Genomic DNA, 18,816 nt, shown 5'->3' with positions numbered 1-18,816 from the left:
TGAGGTTATGCTGACATCATTGGAGCAATGTAGGATGTTGAAAGCAAACTTCAGAGAGGGAGAAGGGCGGAGAATTAAAGTGATGAATAACTGAAAGCTCAGGGTCACCTTTATGGACAGAATGGAAGTGCAATGAAAAGCAGTCACCTGATCTGCTTTTGGTTTCTCCAATGTAGAGGAGACCCCATAGCGAGCACCAAATGCAGTGGACCATACTGGGGGAAGTGCAAGTGAATTGCTGGTTCACGTGAAAGGACTGTTCGGTCCCTGGATGGTGGGAAGGGATGACAGATGTTGCTTCTCCTGTGGTTGCACGGGAAGGTGCCATAAGAAGGGGAGAGGTTTGTGGAGATGGAAGAACAGACCAGGGAGTCACAAAGAAAATCCCTTCAGAATGCCAGAAGGGGAGGGGAAGGAGAGATGAGTTTGGTGGTGGAATCCCACTGATAGCAGCAAAAGTTACAGATCAATCGTCAGCAAACATTCTCACGTCTGACTTTGATGAGGGTCATTGATGAAGTCCCCGGAGGATGGTTGGGTCGAGAACATTGCATTGAGAAAGCCCTGCAACGATGTCCTGGGCTGAGTTGAATTCACCTGTAACAACCACGCTACTTCTTCCTTCCTTCATGGTACGACTCCAGCCATGAAGAGTTTCTCTCCAATTCATGCTGGTTCCAATTTGGACAAGACTCCTTGATGCCTCAAACAGTAAATGCCTCCTTGAGGTCTTGACAAATTTTAGTCCAAATAAAATTCATTTTAATACCATTGAAATAAATTGGTTTAATATTTCTGATTAAAAATGAGAAATTAATGAAAATGCTAAATATATATTTAAACACTTTTCATTTTTATTAAACTTTGAAAAAATTATTAACATTTCTTGATATTAGTTACTTATATGATATGTGATTTATAGTGCAGAAGCCTATTGTAGGGCCCAGGATGTCTCCTAATAGAGATGTACACCTACTTGGCAAATTCGCCTCCAAATTGAGTGAAGGACTGAGACACGAGGCAAATTCAGTGATCCTGCAATTTCAGCAGAGGACCTTCCCTGGCGGAAATGGGATCAGAATTCATGTTGCAACACCACTTCACTAACCCAGTGTCCCAAGAGCAAGGACCTCCTGCTGCAGAGATCACTACAGTGTGTAGTGATCAAATAAAACTATATTTAACAGAATGATCTGTCACATATAGCACTTAAATTTAGAGACAAACCTTTCACTACCTCAACAAGAATTTAAACTTTTCAGAAAACACTCAGTTATAAATTAACAAAATGTGAATTTCCTAAACCTCATTCCATCAAATTACATTAAATATACACAATTTAGCACTCCAGGCAGATTTGTTCAGAACACGGCCATGTGAAAAATTGGCATGGAAAACAGCTTTCTTTTAATTGCAACAGAAGTGTTTTCAAAGCTCCAGCATAAGAAAGATTCAGAAATGAAGGAATAATTCAGGGAATGAGAATCCAGGACCATTTTCTGACTGGCAGTAATACATGTTCTTTTAAGCCATTGGCAATTCATGAGCTGCTGCATACCTTCCTGTCACATGATGATAGATCTGAAGAAAAATTAAACACATTTCAGCATATTTAAAAGCAAAAGATGTGCATGATTAAGCATTTAATACACATTCTCAGCAGTACATGAAGTTCCCAAACAAAACCAGCATTATGAAATCTAAAAAAAAGTTGCTATTGGAATCCTAACCTGTCTTTCGATGTCAGACAGTAAAGAACTGGCTCCCAATCGGAAGAAATCTGGATTTAGCCAGCTGTGTCCCAGCTCTTCTTTGATCAGTATCAGCCAGGACAGTGAGTCCTTCGCTGTGCGAATACCCCCTGCTGGCTTGAACCCAACCTGCAAAGCAGAATACAATTCTTAGGGAACTATATCCAAAGTTTTAGCTTGCACATAAGCATTCCCTTTGAAGCACTGATTTCAAAATGGTGTTGGCCATTGAGCCTGTTCTGCCATTCAGTGAGATCATACTGTAAAAATATTTGCTCCAATATAGTGCTCACTTTCATTTAACCTTCTACCTTGCCCATTGTTTTAGAACATGATGAGCAAGGTAGAAGGTTAAATGAAAGCGGTCAGTGAGCTTGTGTGACAAGTCTTGTACCAGCATGGTAGAAGATTGGCTGATTGGCAGAAGGCAAAGGGTGGGGATAAAGGGGGCCTTTTCTGGTTGGCTGTCGGTGACTAGTGGTGTTCCGCAGGGGTCGGTGTTGGGTCCGCTATTTTTCATGTTACATGTTAATGATCTGGATGAAGGAGTTGAGGGCTTTGTGGCCAAGTTTGTGGATGATACAAAGACAGGTAGAGGGGCTTGTGGTGTTGAGGAAGCAGGGAGTCTGCAAAAGGACTTGGACAGGTTGGGAGAATGGGCAAAGAAGTGGCAGGCGGGATACATTGTAGGGAAGTGTATGTTCGTGCACTTTGGTAGAAGGAATAAAAGCGAAGACTACTTTCTAAATGGGGAGAGAATTCAGAAATCGGAGGTGCAAAGGGACTTGGGAATCCTAGTGCAGGATTCCCTAAAGGTTAACTTGCAGGTTGAGTCAGTAGTAAGAAAGGCAAATGCAATGTTAGCATTCATTTCGAGAAGACTAGAATATAAAAGCAAGGATGTAATGCTGAGGCTTTAAGGCATTGGTCAGTATTGTGAGCTGTTTTGGGTCCCGTATCTAAGGAAGGATTTGCTGGAATTGGGGAAGGTCCAGAGGAGGGTTACGAGAATAATCCTGGGGATGAAAGGGTTAACAGATGAGGAGCATTTGATGGCTTTGGGTCTGGACTCACTAGAGTTTAGAAGGGTGAGGGGGAATCTCATTGAAACCTACTGAAAATTGAAAGGATAGAGTAGACGTGGAGAGGATGTTTCCAGTAGTGGGAGAGTCTAGGACCAGAGGGCACAGCCTCAGAATAAAAGGGCGTCCCTTTAGAGCAGAGATGAGGAGGAATTTCTTTAACCATAGGGTGGTGAATCTGTGGAATTCATTGCCACAGACGGCTGTGGAGGCCGTCAATGGGTATATTTAAAGCAGAGGTAAAAAGGTTCTTGATTAGCAAGGGTGTCAAAGGTTGATGGAGAAGGCACAAGAATGGGGTTCTAAGGGAAAATAAATCAGCCATGATCGAATGGCAGAGCAGACTCGATGGGCCGAATGGCCTAATTCTGCTCCTACGTCTTATGGTCTTGAGTGCTGCAAGCGAATCCAAACTGTATTTACAAAATCGTCATGTTGAATCACTTCCAGCAGTTATAATCCAACAAAGGAAGCTGTGTTCAAGCTCAGGTTACTCATCAGCTAAATGAGAAAGAAAAACTCCAATTGTTCAAAGGCTACAACGTCTAGAATCTTAAATTTAAAAAAAATTAGATATCATTCAAAATACTGAAAGTTGAATCAAAATTCTCAGATTTTGCAACAGGTATCACCAACTACCCATTGGGAAAAACCAGTTTTCCTACAACATCTGCAAGTACGCTGTGGTGTGTGTATATAGTATAATGTCTGATAATTGTTGAACAATACACACTCTGCTCAGTTATCAGCCATTTCAACTCAGCATCTGTGGTAAAGTAATTTCTGCTTAAATGGCTGACTTAATAAAGTTGAAAATTTATCCCAAATGATTCTATCCCCTCAGCCCATCTCCAAGGCAGACAACCAACTGCATCACCCTGATACTCCTGGTGGATCAAGGTGTGCAGTCTGAACTAAGCCAGAGTTTTCTCAACATACAATTGTCCAAAATAGCAATGCTGACATCATATCCAAAGAACTGATTTTATAATTATAATTTAATTAACTAAATTATAGCTGCACAGTTTTGGTTCCCTTACCTAAAAAATGTGTTGTTGATATGAAAATAGGTGGAAGGGCATATTGTGATGAGGACATGATAGAGATGGATAGATTGAGTGATTAGGCAAAAGCCTGGCAAATGGAGGTCATGCACTTTGATAAGAAGGTTCAAAAGGTGGATTATTATCTAAATGGAGAGAGACTGCAAATGAGTGAAGTTCAGAGGGATCTAGGTATTCTAGTGCATGAATCACATAAAGTTAGCAGGCAGGTCCAACAAGAAGGCAAATGGCATGTTGACTCTATTGCGAAGGCGTTTTATTTTTTAATAGGGAAGTTTTGTTATAGTTGTACAGGGTGTTGAGGAGGACACACCTGGAATACTCTGGACAGGTTTGGTCCCCTAACCTAACAAAACAATATAGTAACATTGGAGGCAGTCAAAAGTAGATTGACCAGGCTAATTCCTGAGATGAGAGGTTTATCCTATCGACAGAAGCTGGACAGTTTAAGTCCATATTCCTTGGAGTTTAGAAGAATGAGCAGTCACATTATTTCAAGTAGATGAGATCCAAAGGGGGCTTGACAGAGTAGATGTTGAGATGCTTTCACTAGTGGGAGGGTCTCGAACAAGAGGACATATTTACAAAATAAGAGGCCGGTCATTTAAAACTGAGATGCACAGAAATTTCTCCTCTCAGAGGGTGGTGGAGGCCAGATCATTAGAAGTATATAAGGTGGTGATAGATAAATATTTGAAAGACTGATGAATTGAGGGCTATGAGGATTTGGCACAGAAGATGAGTTGAGGCCAGCATACATCAGCCGTGATCATACTGAATGGCAGGGCAGACGTGAGAGGTCTGGTGACCTACACCTTCTCCTATTTTCTTGATTTCTAAATTCCAGCAGGGCAAAGGCATATAATGTCACAAACTTGAATGTGTGGATCTGAAACATACGCATAAGGCCTATCTAAATTGTGGGATTCACATAAAATTTCAGGAAAACATTAATCATTAATTGTGGTAATTAGCAAAGCTCAGTGGTCAGATTTCTTTGACAAAAACATTTTATGCCTTTTTAAAAAATTTAGATTTCACCAATGAATCATGCCTCAGCAATCATCACTTTTTGTTCAATACACATCCCTTGGTGCACTGTAGCTCTCTGCTCCAATCCAGGGACGTGACTGGTTTGCATCTGTTGCACACAGGCAAGTCTGGGATTGGCGGGTCAGGCACCTGGCACCAGAGTCTGAAGGGTTTTTGCCAGAACCGAATATGGACCAAAGTGGTGCATTCCAGAGGTGACACTGAATGTCCATGACATCAAGGCAGCAATCTATTAAGTGCCCTGATAAAAGTGAAATCAACAGTCAAGTCAGACACCATTGTTGTTCCTTCTTCACTGATGAGTCTAACTTCCCAGCATTATCCTGGGAGTGCCTTCACCAGAAGGACCGCAGTGACTCAGGAAGGTGGCTCACCACCACTGTCTCAGGGCGATCAGCAATGGGCAATAAAGGCTGGCTCTGCCAGTAATGTCTCCATCCCAAGTGATGAATTAAAAAGATATCATCCCAGAGTTCTGGATTATTTGATCTAGAATGTAAATACTACTGTGCATATGCAAGATGCATCAAAGGGAGCAATGGCACACAAAAGAAAATTACTCTGAGACCTTTCATATCCATCACCAAAATTGGTTTTGTACCATTACTAACCAACTTGGCCAAATCCTGCAGAGCACAATACCCAAAAGGGGTCAGAGATAGAGGGCAAGAGCAAAAAGAAAGAAAAACATTGACTGCATCCTCACTATCCAGCAGCACCGTGGATGACTAAGCTTTCAACCCAAAGCCACCCCCCAATGTGCTGTGGCACTGTCACCAGGCTAAACAGGACAGTTTGGTGCTGCTGGATCTGGTATCATGCTGGACTGCTGACCATGAGCATCAGTAGAGGCTTATTTCACCACAACCCAGTAACCTGACCAATTACATCACCAACCACACCCAGGCAGCTCAACGCCACCCATGCTTACTGGAACTGCACACAGCTAAGCACCATTACTGACCTCAACTCCTTTGACTTCATCCCGTCACCCTTTCCACAATCCCACCGCTCCCCGAATGGCCAAGCCACCAATCTCACCCCTGAATCTGAAGCCTCCCAAACTCCAATTTCCACCACAACCCAGCCAGGTTCCAATCGCACCATCACTCCAACTGAGGCCCTCAGACCCACCACCCTAATCCACAAGACGTCAACTTCCTGGCAGTCAATCCGCCATCTCCTCCAGCCCACACAGACCCCCAGTCTCTGGCCAACTGGGATGTAGAATAATTTCTTAGCCATTTCTTTCTCATGGAATTTAAGAACTTCTTAGCTCCTGTTCATTAGGATGAGCTTTCGTTTTAGAAAATTATTTATTTACCTGAAAAGTATATATGGAATCATGCTGAACAAGTCTTACTGGAAACTGCAGTTGCAAATACTTCCCCCATTGTTGCTTTACCTTGTAACCGGTCTTCCTGTAATAGTCTTTGATGGCCCTTACCATCACCAGGGCAACAGGGAATGTGGCATTTATCCCTTCTTTTCCAGTAGAGGTTTTTATAAAATCAGAACCTTAAAGTAAAAAGGGAACCATGATCAATTAAAATTATCTTTGAAGTTAGTTTAAAAAAAAGTTTTTGAAGATATATTTTTGAATCAAATTACTGTTGGATGCAATTCTGCATAACCATCGAACTAGTTTCCCAAAACAATGTTGCTTCATAATAATAGATAGAACTGGTGAAATTCCATAAATGTAACAGCAGCTAACTTCCTGCAGGAATTCCATTACACTGGTAATAATAGTCAAAGAAAATAAAAGAGAATATATGTACTGAACAGATATTTAATTAATATGAACCATTAGTACAGTTATGGTTTCAAAATGGAAAAGATCGAAGGAAGTCAAACAATGGGGAGGAAGAAATCAAGGTACATCAATGTGGTTCAGTCAGTAGCAACTCTGGAGATGAGGTTTATTTCTCCGATTTCAGTAAGTGATCCTGCCTGTTACTCATGTGCTGTAATTCTGCCTTTTTGAAGACGTATCATTCAGAGAAGATGTTAAACCAAGGTCCTGGCTGCACTGCAAGTGTAAAAAGCCCAAAACATTGATATGTACAACGGCAAAATAAGGCTTCAATTATAAAACGCTGAATGTGTAATCAAAATGAAAGGTCTTATTTTGGCTGCTGTTGAAGCCCTCAGCATCCGATTCAGCATTTTCCCGTCAACCAGACTGCTTGAAACAGGTTGACTGTTCAGTTTATGGACCCTGCAGTGTCTAAATCTGCTGCCACATTCACCCAAGATATTGCCCACCCTTGGAATTAACTGTTGGAATGTGAAGCACTCCGCGATGACCTGAGGATTTACTGAGGTACAAAATAAAACAATTTTTGGTCTGCAGAAAGGATAATAAATTGCATGACAATGTATGATTTGCCCACCTTTTAATAAATCATACATGTTAATCCAGGGTAAAAGTTCTCTATATAGATAATTCATAGTGAACGAACAAGGCCCACTTTAGAGTAAAGCAGCAAGGCAGCCATCTTATTGCTTGCACTGAACTTCACGTATAAATCAAACAAATTAAAAAAATAAGTGTGTGCCTAAGAAGATTATACACTTTTGGCTTTGTGTGTCAATCCCAAGGATGCAAGAGCATTAGCAACATGAAATCTTTTCAACTGGATCAAAATATAGGGCAAGGGAAATCCATACACCATCTTTAGAGACATCATATTTCTGTAAAGTATTTTGGACGAGATCCTAAAACAGCTGTTTCCAAGTTCAAAATGCAATATGTTATTGGACCCCCACTAGAGAATGAAACTCATTTACTCAGCATGCAGAAATGAGCGCAAAGTGACAGTTTTTAGTGTGCAAAACCAAGGTCACAAGAACCCATCTGTTCAAAGGGAAGCATATGTCTGCCTGTGGAAGATAAAATTTGTTGGTGCTGGGGCTTTGCATTTCCCAAGTAGCCTTCATAAGTTCCATACCATTGGATGCCATCCAGCAGACTGTCCCTCCATATGAGTCTGCTAGGTCACAGTGGCTGCCAAGTAAAGCCGTTAAGATTTGGGTGTGATCTCCGGAGAATAAAGTTGTAAGAGTAAAATGACTTGAGTTTGGCCACAAACAGACTTCAGAAGGGTTCTAAAGAATAAGCCCTGCAAACATACCTCAAAGAACTTATTATAGTTGAAGGAGGAGATTCACATGAATGGATAACAGGAGAAAGTGAAGTGAAGAAGCAATCAAGCTGAATTGATCACTCTGGGTTGGGTTATCCAACCTGACATCCACTTTTTGCAATTGGGGCCATGACATCTGACACTCTGGTAACTGTCACAAGCCTGCTAAACCCACAATAGGCCGTCCCTTCCATGCACTCCACGTCAGTAACCAATCCTCGCTTGTGGGGAGTATCACATGACCTGCCCTCCCACCCACCAATCACATCACTTCCTTTGTTCCGAGGATGATTGACGTGGAAATACTTTGCGACCTCTTTCAGCTGTATCTTCTTTTTGGGGTCAGGAGTGGACTCACATTCACCACACAAAAAAAAGTGCAAAACTCAGAAATACAACCAGGTTTCCATGTCAGTCATCTGGGAGGAAGGAGGAGATAGAAAAACTCCAAAAACATATTTTGAGTATTAGCGACAAATTCTATATTTAATTATTTGTCCAAAATACCTCTGCCAGTCAGCTGGCATGCTGGGCAAACAATTATGTGGGCATACAATATTCACCACCGCCCAAATCTGTTCCTCACTGCACCCTAAGTCCCAGATTGAATCAGTCCCTCCAGGTACAGCCCTTCAGTAGTGACCCTGACAGTTGCAATCTTTGGAATTCTCTAAACGGGAGCTAGCTAATATTCAAGACAGAGATTGGTAGGTTTTAAGAGTAGTACAGGAAGGATGGGATATGATTAGTGCAGGCAAGTGCTGATGAAGCAAAATTGCCAACACAAGAGGCCAAACTGCCTACTCTGACATTCTAATTCTTTTCTTTTCAAATAAAATGTGATGCAGTCCAACATCAAGCATAGGAATTCAAATTAAAATGCTTGCACAGAGATCATCTATCCCAAACTATCAAATCTTGATTGGATGGATAGAAAAGTCAAATATTTACTAAATAGTGAGTGCGTGAAATGCATTGGTGTTCAGGGTGTCCTTGCACACCATCACTGAAACATAACATGCAGGTTCAACAAGCAATTAGGAAGGCAAACAATATGTTAGCCTTAATACAGGTGGTTTTAAATTCAAGAGTAGGGAACATCTTGTTCCAAATATATGTTTCCCCAGTGAGACCATATTTGGAATGTTGTATTGGGGTCTGGTCTCCCTACTTAAAGAGGGATGTACTTGCAATGGAGAGAGTGCTACTGAGATTTGGGAATGACAGGTTTGCTGTATACTATGTTATCACCTTAAATTATATAAAGTTATTATAAAATACACAATTTTATAATCAAATATTACAACATTAGATCAGATTAGGTCTATGATTCAGAATGGGGGGGGGGGGTGGTGTCATCACTCAAATGTACAACATTTCTTAAGGGGCTTTACAGGGGAGATGTGGACCTAGTATTTTAAGTGGTTTGGGTGAGCAGAACCAGAGGTCTCAAATCAAAATGTGGTAGGCCTCCAGGGCAGAGGAGAAGAAATGTCTTCACCCGGGTATTAGAAAGCCTTTGAAAGTCTCTATTCAAGGAGGGCTCTGGAGGTTCAATTACTGACTAGATTCAAGACAGGAATCGATGGACGTTTATATATTAAGGAAATCAAAGATATGGGATAACTGCAGGGCAGTGGCACTGAGATAAAAGATCAGCCTTGATCATATTGAATGGCACAGTAGGTGCAAGGGGTTGAATGACCTACTCCCCACCACTCACTATGTCTCACTGAAACGTGGCTTACACCTGACTCACCTGACTCTGCTATTCAACCTCATCGAATGGACTGTACAGAGTCCTCAGACAAAGTTAAAGGTGGAGGGGTCTGCTTCTTAATCAATAACCTGTGGTGCTCAGACATGACGATCCTGGCGAGCTCCTGCTCACCCAGCCTGGAATATCTAACGGTGAAGTGTCGACCATTCTATCTGCCAAGGGAGTTCGCTCCAGCTATCCTGATGGCAGTCTACATCCCACCACAGACGGACATGAAGCCTGCACTCAATGAGCTATACTCCGTGGTCAACAATCTTGAGACAGGATACCCTGAGGCTCTCTTCATCATCGCAGGGGACTTCAATCAGGCCAACCTCAGGAGTGTGTTACCAAAATACTATCAGCACATCTCCTGCTCCACCAGGGGCGCCAACACGCTTGACCACTGCTATACAACCATCAAAGATGCCTTCCGAGCCACCCCTTGTCCTCACTTTGGGAAATCAGATCACCAGGCTGTGCTCCTCCTCCCTGCATACAAACAGAAGCTGAAACGGGAGGATCCGGTACGGAGAGTCGTGTAATGCTGGTCTGAGGAAGCAGATGAGGTTCTATGTGACTGCTTTGAGACAATGGACTGGACCATGTTCAAAGACTCAGCTGCCAGCCTTGATGAGTATGCCACCACCATCACAGACTTTATCAGCAAGTGTGCGGAGGACTGTGTACCAAAGAGGACAATACAAGTGTTCCCAAACAGGAAGCCATGGATGAACCGGGAGATCCACTCCCTACTGAAGGAGAGGACTGCTGCACACAAATTTGGTAATCCTGATCTGTACAGGAAAGCCAGGTATGACCTTCGTAAAGCTATAAGGGATGCCAAGAGGCAATACCAACTCAAAATAGAGTCCTTGACCAGCCGCCAGTTATGGCAGGGCTTACATGCCATAACAGGCTACAAGACGAAGTCAGGCTGCATAGCTAACAACAGCGCATCCTTTCCTGATGAACTTAACGCATTCTATGCACGTTTTGAACAAAAAGGAAGTGGATTGTCACCATCCACTCTGACAGCCACCAACGCAGCTGAACTTGTGATCACAGTGGAGGACGTAAGATCAGTCTTCCGAAGAGTGAACACGAGGAAGGCACCTGGCCCAGGTGGTGTCCCAGGCCGCGTGCTCAGATCTTGTGCTGATCAGCTGGCAGAAGTATTTGCGGACATATTCAACCTCTCCCTGCTTCAATCTCAGGTTCCCTCCTGTTTTAAGAAGACCACTATCATCCCGGTACCAAAGAAAAGCAAGGTAACATGCCTCAATGACTACCGACCAGTGGCTCTGACATCCACCATCATGAAGTGCTTTGAGAGGTTGGTCATGGCACACATCAACTCCAGCCTACCAGACAACCTGGACCCACTTCAATTCGCCTATCGCCAAAACAGGTCTACAGTGGATGCCATCTCCCTGGCCCTACACTCAGCTCTGGAGCATCTGGACAGTAAGGATACTTACGTTAGACTATTGTTTATTGACTACAGCTCTGCCTTCAATACAATAATGCCAAGCAAGCTTGTCACCAAACTCCGAGACCTAGGACTCAACACCTCCCTCTGTAACTGGATCCTAGACTTTCTAACAAACAGACCGCAATCAGTGAGGATAGGCAGCAATTACTCCGGCACAATTATTAACACTGGTGCTCCTCAAGGCTGCGTCCTCAGCCCTCTACTCTACTCCCTATACACTCATGACTGTGTGGCCAGATTCTGCTCTAACTAAGTTTGCAGATGATACTACCGTTGTAGGCCGTATCTCAAACAGTGATGAATCGGAGTACAGGAAGGAGATAGGGAGCTTAGTGGAATGGTGTCATGACAACAACCTTTCCCTCAATATCAACAAAACTAAAGAGCTGGTCATTGACTTCAGGAAAGAGGGCGGTGTACATACACCTGTCTACATCAATGATGCTGAGGTCGAGAGGGTTGACAGCTTCAAGTTCCTGGGAGTGAACATCACCAACAACCTGTCCTGGACAAACCATGTGGATGCCATGGCCAAGAAAGCTCACCAGCGCCTCTACTTCCTCAGGAGGCTAAAGAAATTTGGTTTGTCCCCTTTGACTCTCACCAACTTTTACCGATGCACCATAGAAAGCATTCTATCAGGATGTATCACAGCTTGGTATGGCAACTGCTCTGCCCAAAACCGCAAGAAGCTGCAGAGAATTGTGGACACAGCCCAGCGCATCACGGACACCAGTCTCCCCTTCTTGGACTCTGTCTGTACCTCTCGTTGTCTTGGTGAAGCAGCCAGCATAATCAAAGACCCCAGCCACCCGGGACATTCTCTCTTCTCTCCTCTTCCATTGGGTAGAAGATACAGGTGCCTGAGGGCATGTACCACCAGGCTTAAGGACAGCTTCTACCCCACAGTGATAAGACTATTGAACAGTTCCCTTTTACAATGAGGTGGACTATGACCTCACGATCTATCTCCTTATGACCTTGCACCTTATTGCACTGCACTTTCTCTGTAGCTGTGACACTTTACTCTGTACTGTTTTTTTTACCTGTACTACATCAATGCACTCTGTACCAACTTGATGTAACTGCACTGTGTAATGAATTGACCTGTAAGATCGGTTTGTATGACAAGTTTTTCACTGTACCTTGGTACAAGTGACAATAATAAACCAATACCACTATCTTATCCTCTTATGTTCAGCAAATAGAGAAAGAATCCTTTTAAGAATCATTGAAAAATGCACTCAAACCAATTTACATAATATTAAAACTGTGTACATTGCGCCTTCTTGTGTGGAATCCAAACAACTTTTCAATTTGTAAGTGAAGTTTCTATTAAAAGTGTGGTCATTTTTGTAGAGGTCTGCAACTGAACATGATAGGATGACTTCTTGTGTGGCCTGAGCTAGGCTTTTTACTTCATTTTAGCATAGGCAAATTCATCTTAAGATTGTTTAATACAGCCCATAACTAGACTTTCTTTTGACATTTAATAATCAGCTTCTGATGAAATAGATAGATAACATTCTTATTCTCAATGCTTCACAATGTGTCTTAATTACATCCACTACCAAATTCATTTGCTTCAATTCTCCAAGGGTTTTAGCTGCAATTCTGCACCTCATCACTAAACAGGACAAGATTAACATTTTTCAGTTCATTAAAGAAATGTTCTATGTGTTATTTCCTTTGTACTCATCTTTCTTAATTATCACGTAATGGCTAATGCTTTTTAAATACATTTTCAAGAATTAAAATACAATTCATTTGCAAACCAAAGACTGTGAAGAGTGATATAAAATTACTGACTCCGAAGATTAATGTATCAAATTATTACCTAATTTTAAAATTCTAAGTCACGAATTATTTAACGAGAAAAGAACAGATGAAAAAAGAAATCCATTATTTGGAAGAAAGTGTTAAATTAATTTCCAAAGTAGATCAGTATGCAATTAGTTATAATCGGCTTTATCTGCAGTTATGATAAAATGACAGAAATTATACTGCAGCCCTTTGAGGACTAGCTTTCCCTCTCATAACTGATTTCTAAAAAAATGTGATTCTGTTCTCATGCAACTGGAGAGTAGAGAAATATCCTATTCAACAGTGCTGGGCAGCCCGAGGCGTGGGTGGGTAAGAGGCACTGGGAGGGGGAGAATTACTCAAAGATGTCAGAAGCAAGTTCAATATCATAGGTTTTAATCCCTTATGGTAAAAACTGATTATAAGATAATTCAGGAGACAATTAAATCCAACTGGCTTAGTGATTTAACAGAGTATTATAGAGCCAAAATGAAAGATTATTGCACTCTGGTACAAAACAGGTTAGCTTTAGTTTATTAAACCATAGCAAATTATGTTTTTGTCTCCATTAGATGTACATGAGGATGAACATAATCTGAGGCATCCCGGGTGCTGTAATGCAGCTCTCATCTATGCTGTGACTCGCACTGTGGTCACCAAAGGTATGCATGCATGGCTGGTGAACTTCCAATTATGAACACAAATGGTTGTCTGAAGAATCCATGACACATAAGAGTTTTTTCCGTTGTCCAAAGGCAAGCTTGTGGAATTCCACAGAAGCACTGAAATGGAAATCTTAAAAAAAGATGGAAAAACTTAAAAAAAAAGCTGCTGGAGGAACTCAGCAGGCTAAGCAACATCTGTGGAGAAAAGCAGACAGTCAACATTTTGGGTTTAATGATAGGCAGGCGCAGGGGTGGAGGGGAGAGCAGATTCACCAGGGGATGGGTCAAAGGTGTGGAGGCAGACGGCCCATGGGGCAAGGGGAGGGAGAAAATAGGCAAGGAGAAGGGAGATAGGCTGAAAGGGAAGAAAAGAAGAGGCATGGTGGTGGGGTTGGGTGGAGTTGGGTGGGGGGGGGGGGAATGAAATTTGGTTACTTAAAGTGGGATAATTTCATATTCATGCCGTTAGGCTGTAAGGTCCCAAGACGGAAAACGAGGCGCTATTCCTCCAGTTTGTGCTTGGACTTCTCCTGGCAGTGGAGGAGACTGAAGTCTGACATACGAGTGATGCAGTGAGAGGGGGAGCTGAAGTGACTGGCAACGGGGAGATGCACATCGCGGTTACGGACAGAGTGCAGGTGCTCTACGAAACGGTCACCTAATGTGCGTTTGGTCTCGCTGCCTCCATACCTTTGGCCCCGCTGCCTCCATACCTTTGGCCCATCCCCCAGTGCATCTGCTCTCCCCTCCTCCCCCGCATCTGCCTAACACTATCTCTTACCTACATCTACCTATAACCATCTTGTGCCCACCCCACCTCCCCTTTCTTGTCCACCTATCACTGCTCTGTTTCTTCCCCCCCCCCCATATATTGGGCTTCCCCTTTTCCTATCGTCAGTCCTGAAGAAGGGTCCTGACCCGAAACGTTGACCATCTGATTTTCTCCACAGATGCAGCCTGGCCTGCTGAGTTCCTCCAGCATCTTATTTTTTCATCTGGATTCCAGCATCTGCAGTCCTTTGTTTCTCTTAAAACAAAAGAATGGTTGTGGGAAATCCATGATGGAGCTTGTAACAAATAGAAAAACTGCAAGTAATGGTAATCTACATTTTTCCAGAAACCCTTAAACTATTCAGTGGATCAGCAAGAAAACAGGTCAACTTTTGATGTGTGAATGCTGTGTCACTGTTTCCCAGTTTCACCTGCTTTTTCTCAGCCTTCAGTCCAGAAGGGTAATACCAAGATAACAACTTCCTTTTCTTAATACAGGAAGTCCCCGGGTTACGAACGCGTTCTGTTTTTGAGACTGTTCGCAACCTGATTTTGTGTGTAACTCGGAACAGTATCCGCGCATGCGCACTTGGCCCAGGGATCGCGGCTGCGCATGCGCACTTGGGCCGGGGATCGTGGCCGCGCATGGCCCCGGCCACACATGCGCACTTGGCCCGTGGTTCCCCGACCGCAAATGCTCACTTGGCCCGGGGTTGGGGCAAAGAAGGTGTACCGCCGCCGTGGTAGGATCGGGGGCCGGGCCCGCTTACGAACCAACCACGAAGGTCGGTTCATAAGTACAGACGTTCGTAAGTCGAGTGTTCGTAAGTCGGGGACTTCCTGTATATATGTTGAATGACCTGTCCACACGTTGCCTTTATTAGACCTGTACAATCTGGATACTGAGCCAGCTGAGAGATACAAGCTGCTGTTCAAACAAACTCCTTCGGCTTTTGACCATGATGATCTAAAGACAAGTTTGAATCCAAAACACAGCTTCAAGCGTCTTAAATGCCCCAAATGTTGAATAAAGGACAATGCAATGTCAATGGAAAACACTAATCCATAGGAATTTGGGCTGAAGCAAACAGTATGAATGCACTGTAGACAAAACGTATTCAGCTTGTATTATGGGAAAAATCGTTAGCATATCATGGGGTTGTTGTAAGGAAAACATCGTGCAATGGGCAAAAACCTGTGAAATCCTTTGCCCATTCAGATGGAAACATTACAGATTTGGTCAAAGGGGGATAAATAATGTGAAAGGGTAGGAGATTCACTCCAGATCACCTGTAGTACATCAAAATAGGTCCATTTAATGTGTTATCATCCTATCAACACAAGCAATGTATTGCTTGCAAAACACATGCATCGAACCAGAGACATTTTTCAGAGGTGGAACATACATCTAAGAATACTTAGATCATAACCTAAAAATTTAGGCAAATAACCTAGCCTGAAAACTCTTTTGCACCAAAGTCATATTAGGTAAATGGTGCTGCAATATGTCTTTGTTTGAGCCCACCACACAATTTCCACCCATCAGCAGCAATGATCTGAATCACCCATGTTCAGCAAGGCTTTATACTCATGAACACGCACAGAGGTCTTTCCTACACCAGTCCAGTCACTTCAAGACAAGGAAGGGGAGTAATACACAGATAAGTTATTGGGGCTGCTGAAATAGGAGTGGGGCCAAAAAGGGAGAGATAGACAATGGAGGGATGATTGAGATAATCTTGGAGGGAGGGAAAAAGGAGAGGTACTAGAAACAGAATCAGTTTTGGGATTGGTGGTTGGAACCAAAATGTCACCTGCTGTAAGTAGAGGTGGGAATGTGTAAGGGGCAAGTTAATACCTTAAGAAGGACTTAATACAAGAGGATTCAGAGATGAACAGACTAAGTAAACAAGCTCCCTTCAAGTAGTGCAGAAGCAGGCCTCTTGTCGTATGAAGGCCTGGTTCATTGCGAGTAGCCATGCCATTCACAGATCAGACATGCATAAATGAATATGACGCATAGTCTGAAGATGTGCATCCGCCTGACACCACTGTCATTTGCATCATACACAAGGAAGACCAGAAATTAGTTTGGAGACCAACGCAACCTTCACAGCTTTATCGTTTCTATTTCAATTCATTTACTTCACACACAAACTAAAGCTCATTTGTTGAGCTCATCAGGGTGCATGAAAATGGCATAAAAGGGCTCCAGACAAGCATAAATGAACGTAACAAAGTAAAATTAAATTACCAGACAAGAATTTTAAAAACACTTAGGGGGGGTGGGGGGGAGAGGAGAGAAAGAAAAGATGGATTGTGCAGTTTCAGCACTAAGTAAATTACTGGCCAAATTTTCCATTGGAAACTCAGATCCAGCACATGCAAAAGGATTGAAAAGTTGCCAGAGGGTTTCTGAATGACAATGGGTCCTTCAAGAGCAAGGGAGGAAGAGAACCTGGTGCTTGATTTTTCATGTTCAGAAGTGATTGGGTGACTCCGTTTGTAGGAAGTAGGGATCTTGCATTTACTTGCCCCTAGGAAGTCCTTAAGCATTTCACAGACCATGAATTGCTGCTGATGTATAGTCACTGGCTGTAAAGTCAAATATCGTGGCTAACTTTAACAAAGCAACATCCCAAAAAATATACATTGAAGGATAAACATTGGACTGAGAAAATCAGACCTCCCCAGTCTTTTTCAAGTAGTGCTGCACAATCTTGAACCTGCACTCAAATGTGAGATCTATATTTTTCTTCCTGGAAGATCAACTGATGAGTCCGTGTCAATCCAGACCACAGCTGCACATATTAACACCAATTCTGCTGGGTTTACGAACTATGTGCTTTGCACAATCTGATAAGATTAGCTACCCAACAGATCCACAAGAAATGCTAATGCTGGCAGCTAGTTGAAGTGTGTTCTTGCAGCTTTAACTTAGATCATAACCATCTCAAAGCATCCATACTTTGGGAAGCAGGCTGCATTGACACAGGTCTTCCACAGTGCAAGAGCTTAAAGGCAGCTGGGAGCAAAATCACGTCCCTGTACCTTTGGTTTGGTGGATAAAGATACAAAGGCAGTGTGGGCAACAGTGTCAATTGATCAAACAGTAAATAGACTTTATTAGTCGAAGAAATGAGTTCAAGAGTCGGGAAGTTATGTTGCAGCCTTATAAAACTCTCGTTAGGCCACATCTGGAGTATCACATTCAATTCTGGTCACCCCATTACAGGAAGGATGTAAAGGCTTTGGAGAGGGTGCAGAAGAGGTTTACCAGGAGGCTGTCTGGATTAGAGGGCCTGTGCTATAAGTTGGACAAACTTGGGTTGTTTTCTCTGGAGCAGCGGAGGATGAGGGGAGATCTGATACAGGTTTATAAGATTATGAGAGGCATAGATAGAGTAGACAGCCAGTATCTTTCCCCAGGGTTGAAATGTCTAATACTAGAGGGCATACAAGGTGAGAGGGGGGAAAGTTCAAAGGAGATGTGCGGGGCAAGTTTTGTTTTTACACAGAGTGGTGGGTGCCTGGAATGCACTGCCAGGGGTGGTGGTGAAGGCAAACACAATAGAGGTGTTCAAGAGGCTCTTGGATAGGTGCATGAATGTGCAGGAAATGGAGGGATATGGACATTGTGTGGGAAGAAGGGATTAGTCTAGTTGGGCATTTGATTACTATTTGATTAATTAGTTCGGCACAACATCGTGGGCTAAAGGGCCTGTTCCTGTGCTGTGCTGTTCTATGTTCTAAATAGATGTTGCACAAAATCCATGGAATCCTTCACTGAATTTTCTTGTTGAAGGTTTCAGACCACCAGGCAGCACTTTCATACCATCAGATTACTGTCATTATAAGGAACAGTGCCACCTACTGTAATATGGAGTAACTGCAAATATACAATTCACAAAAAAGTGGTAGGTTTAAATATTGCTACCACATGGTTGTCTTTGACTGAAAATATAAAATATCTTTTTAACTACCTTAAGTTAAAGAAAAAAGTGAATTCTGCCTTCTTAATATGTTCCAATAGCAAGACATTAAAATAACAACATGCATTTATATACTGCCAATAATGTCACAAATCATTCCAGGCATTTCACAAGAAAACATCGAACAGAATTGACACAGGATAGATAACCAAGAGCACTGTCAGAAGGGTTAGTTTTAAAGGAGTGCCTTAAAAGGAAGGAAAGTAGATGGAGAGGTTTGGAGGGGAAATTC

At 42.7% G+C, this 18,816-nt stretch overlaps 1 protein-coding gene across 1 annotated transcript in view; it reads right to left on the bottom strand.

Moving 5' to 3' along the window:
- Window positions 1-832: 832 nt before the first annotated feature.
- The window catches only part of dera (deoxyribose-phosphate aldolase (putative)), a 35,677-nt gene continuing 17,693 nt past the window's right edge, over window positions 833-18,816 (bottom strand). The window contains exons 7-9 of the mRNA XM_052033854.1: window positions 6,356-6,468; window positions 1,731-1,880; window positions 833-1,581 (exon numbers count right to left, since the gene is read on the bottom strand). Of these exons, the coding sequence (XP_051889814.1) occupies window positions 1,525-1,581; window positions 1,731-1,880; window positions 6,356-6,468 (320 nt within the window). The 3' untranslated portion in view covers window positions 833-1,524. The remainder of the gene's footprint in view (window positions 1,582-1,730; window positions 1,881-6,355; window positions 6,469-18,816) is intronic.

The sequence above is a fragment of the Pristis pectinata genome, chromosome 19 (assembly GCF_009764475.1).
Source record: "Pristis pectinata isolate sPriPec2 chromosome 19, sPriPec2.1.pri, whole genome shotgun sequence".
Taxonomy (NCBI): domain Eukaryota; kingdom Metazoa; phylum Chordata; class Chondrichthyes; order Rhinopristiformes; family Pristidae; genus Pristis; species Pristis pectinata.
This window is presented reverse-complemented; position numbering and strand designations above follow the sequence as displayed.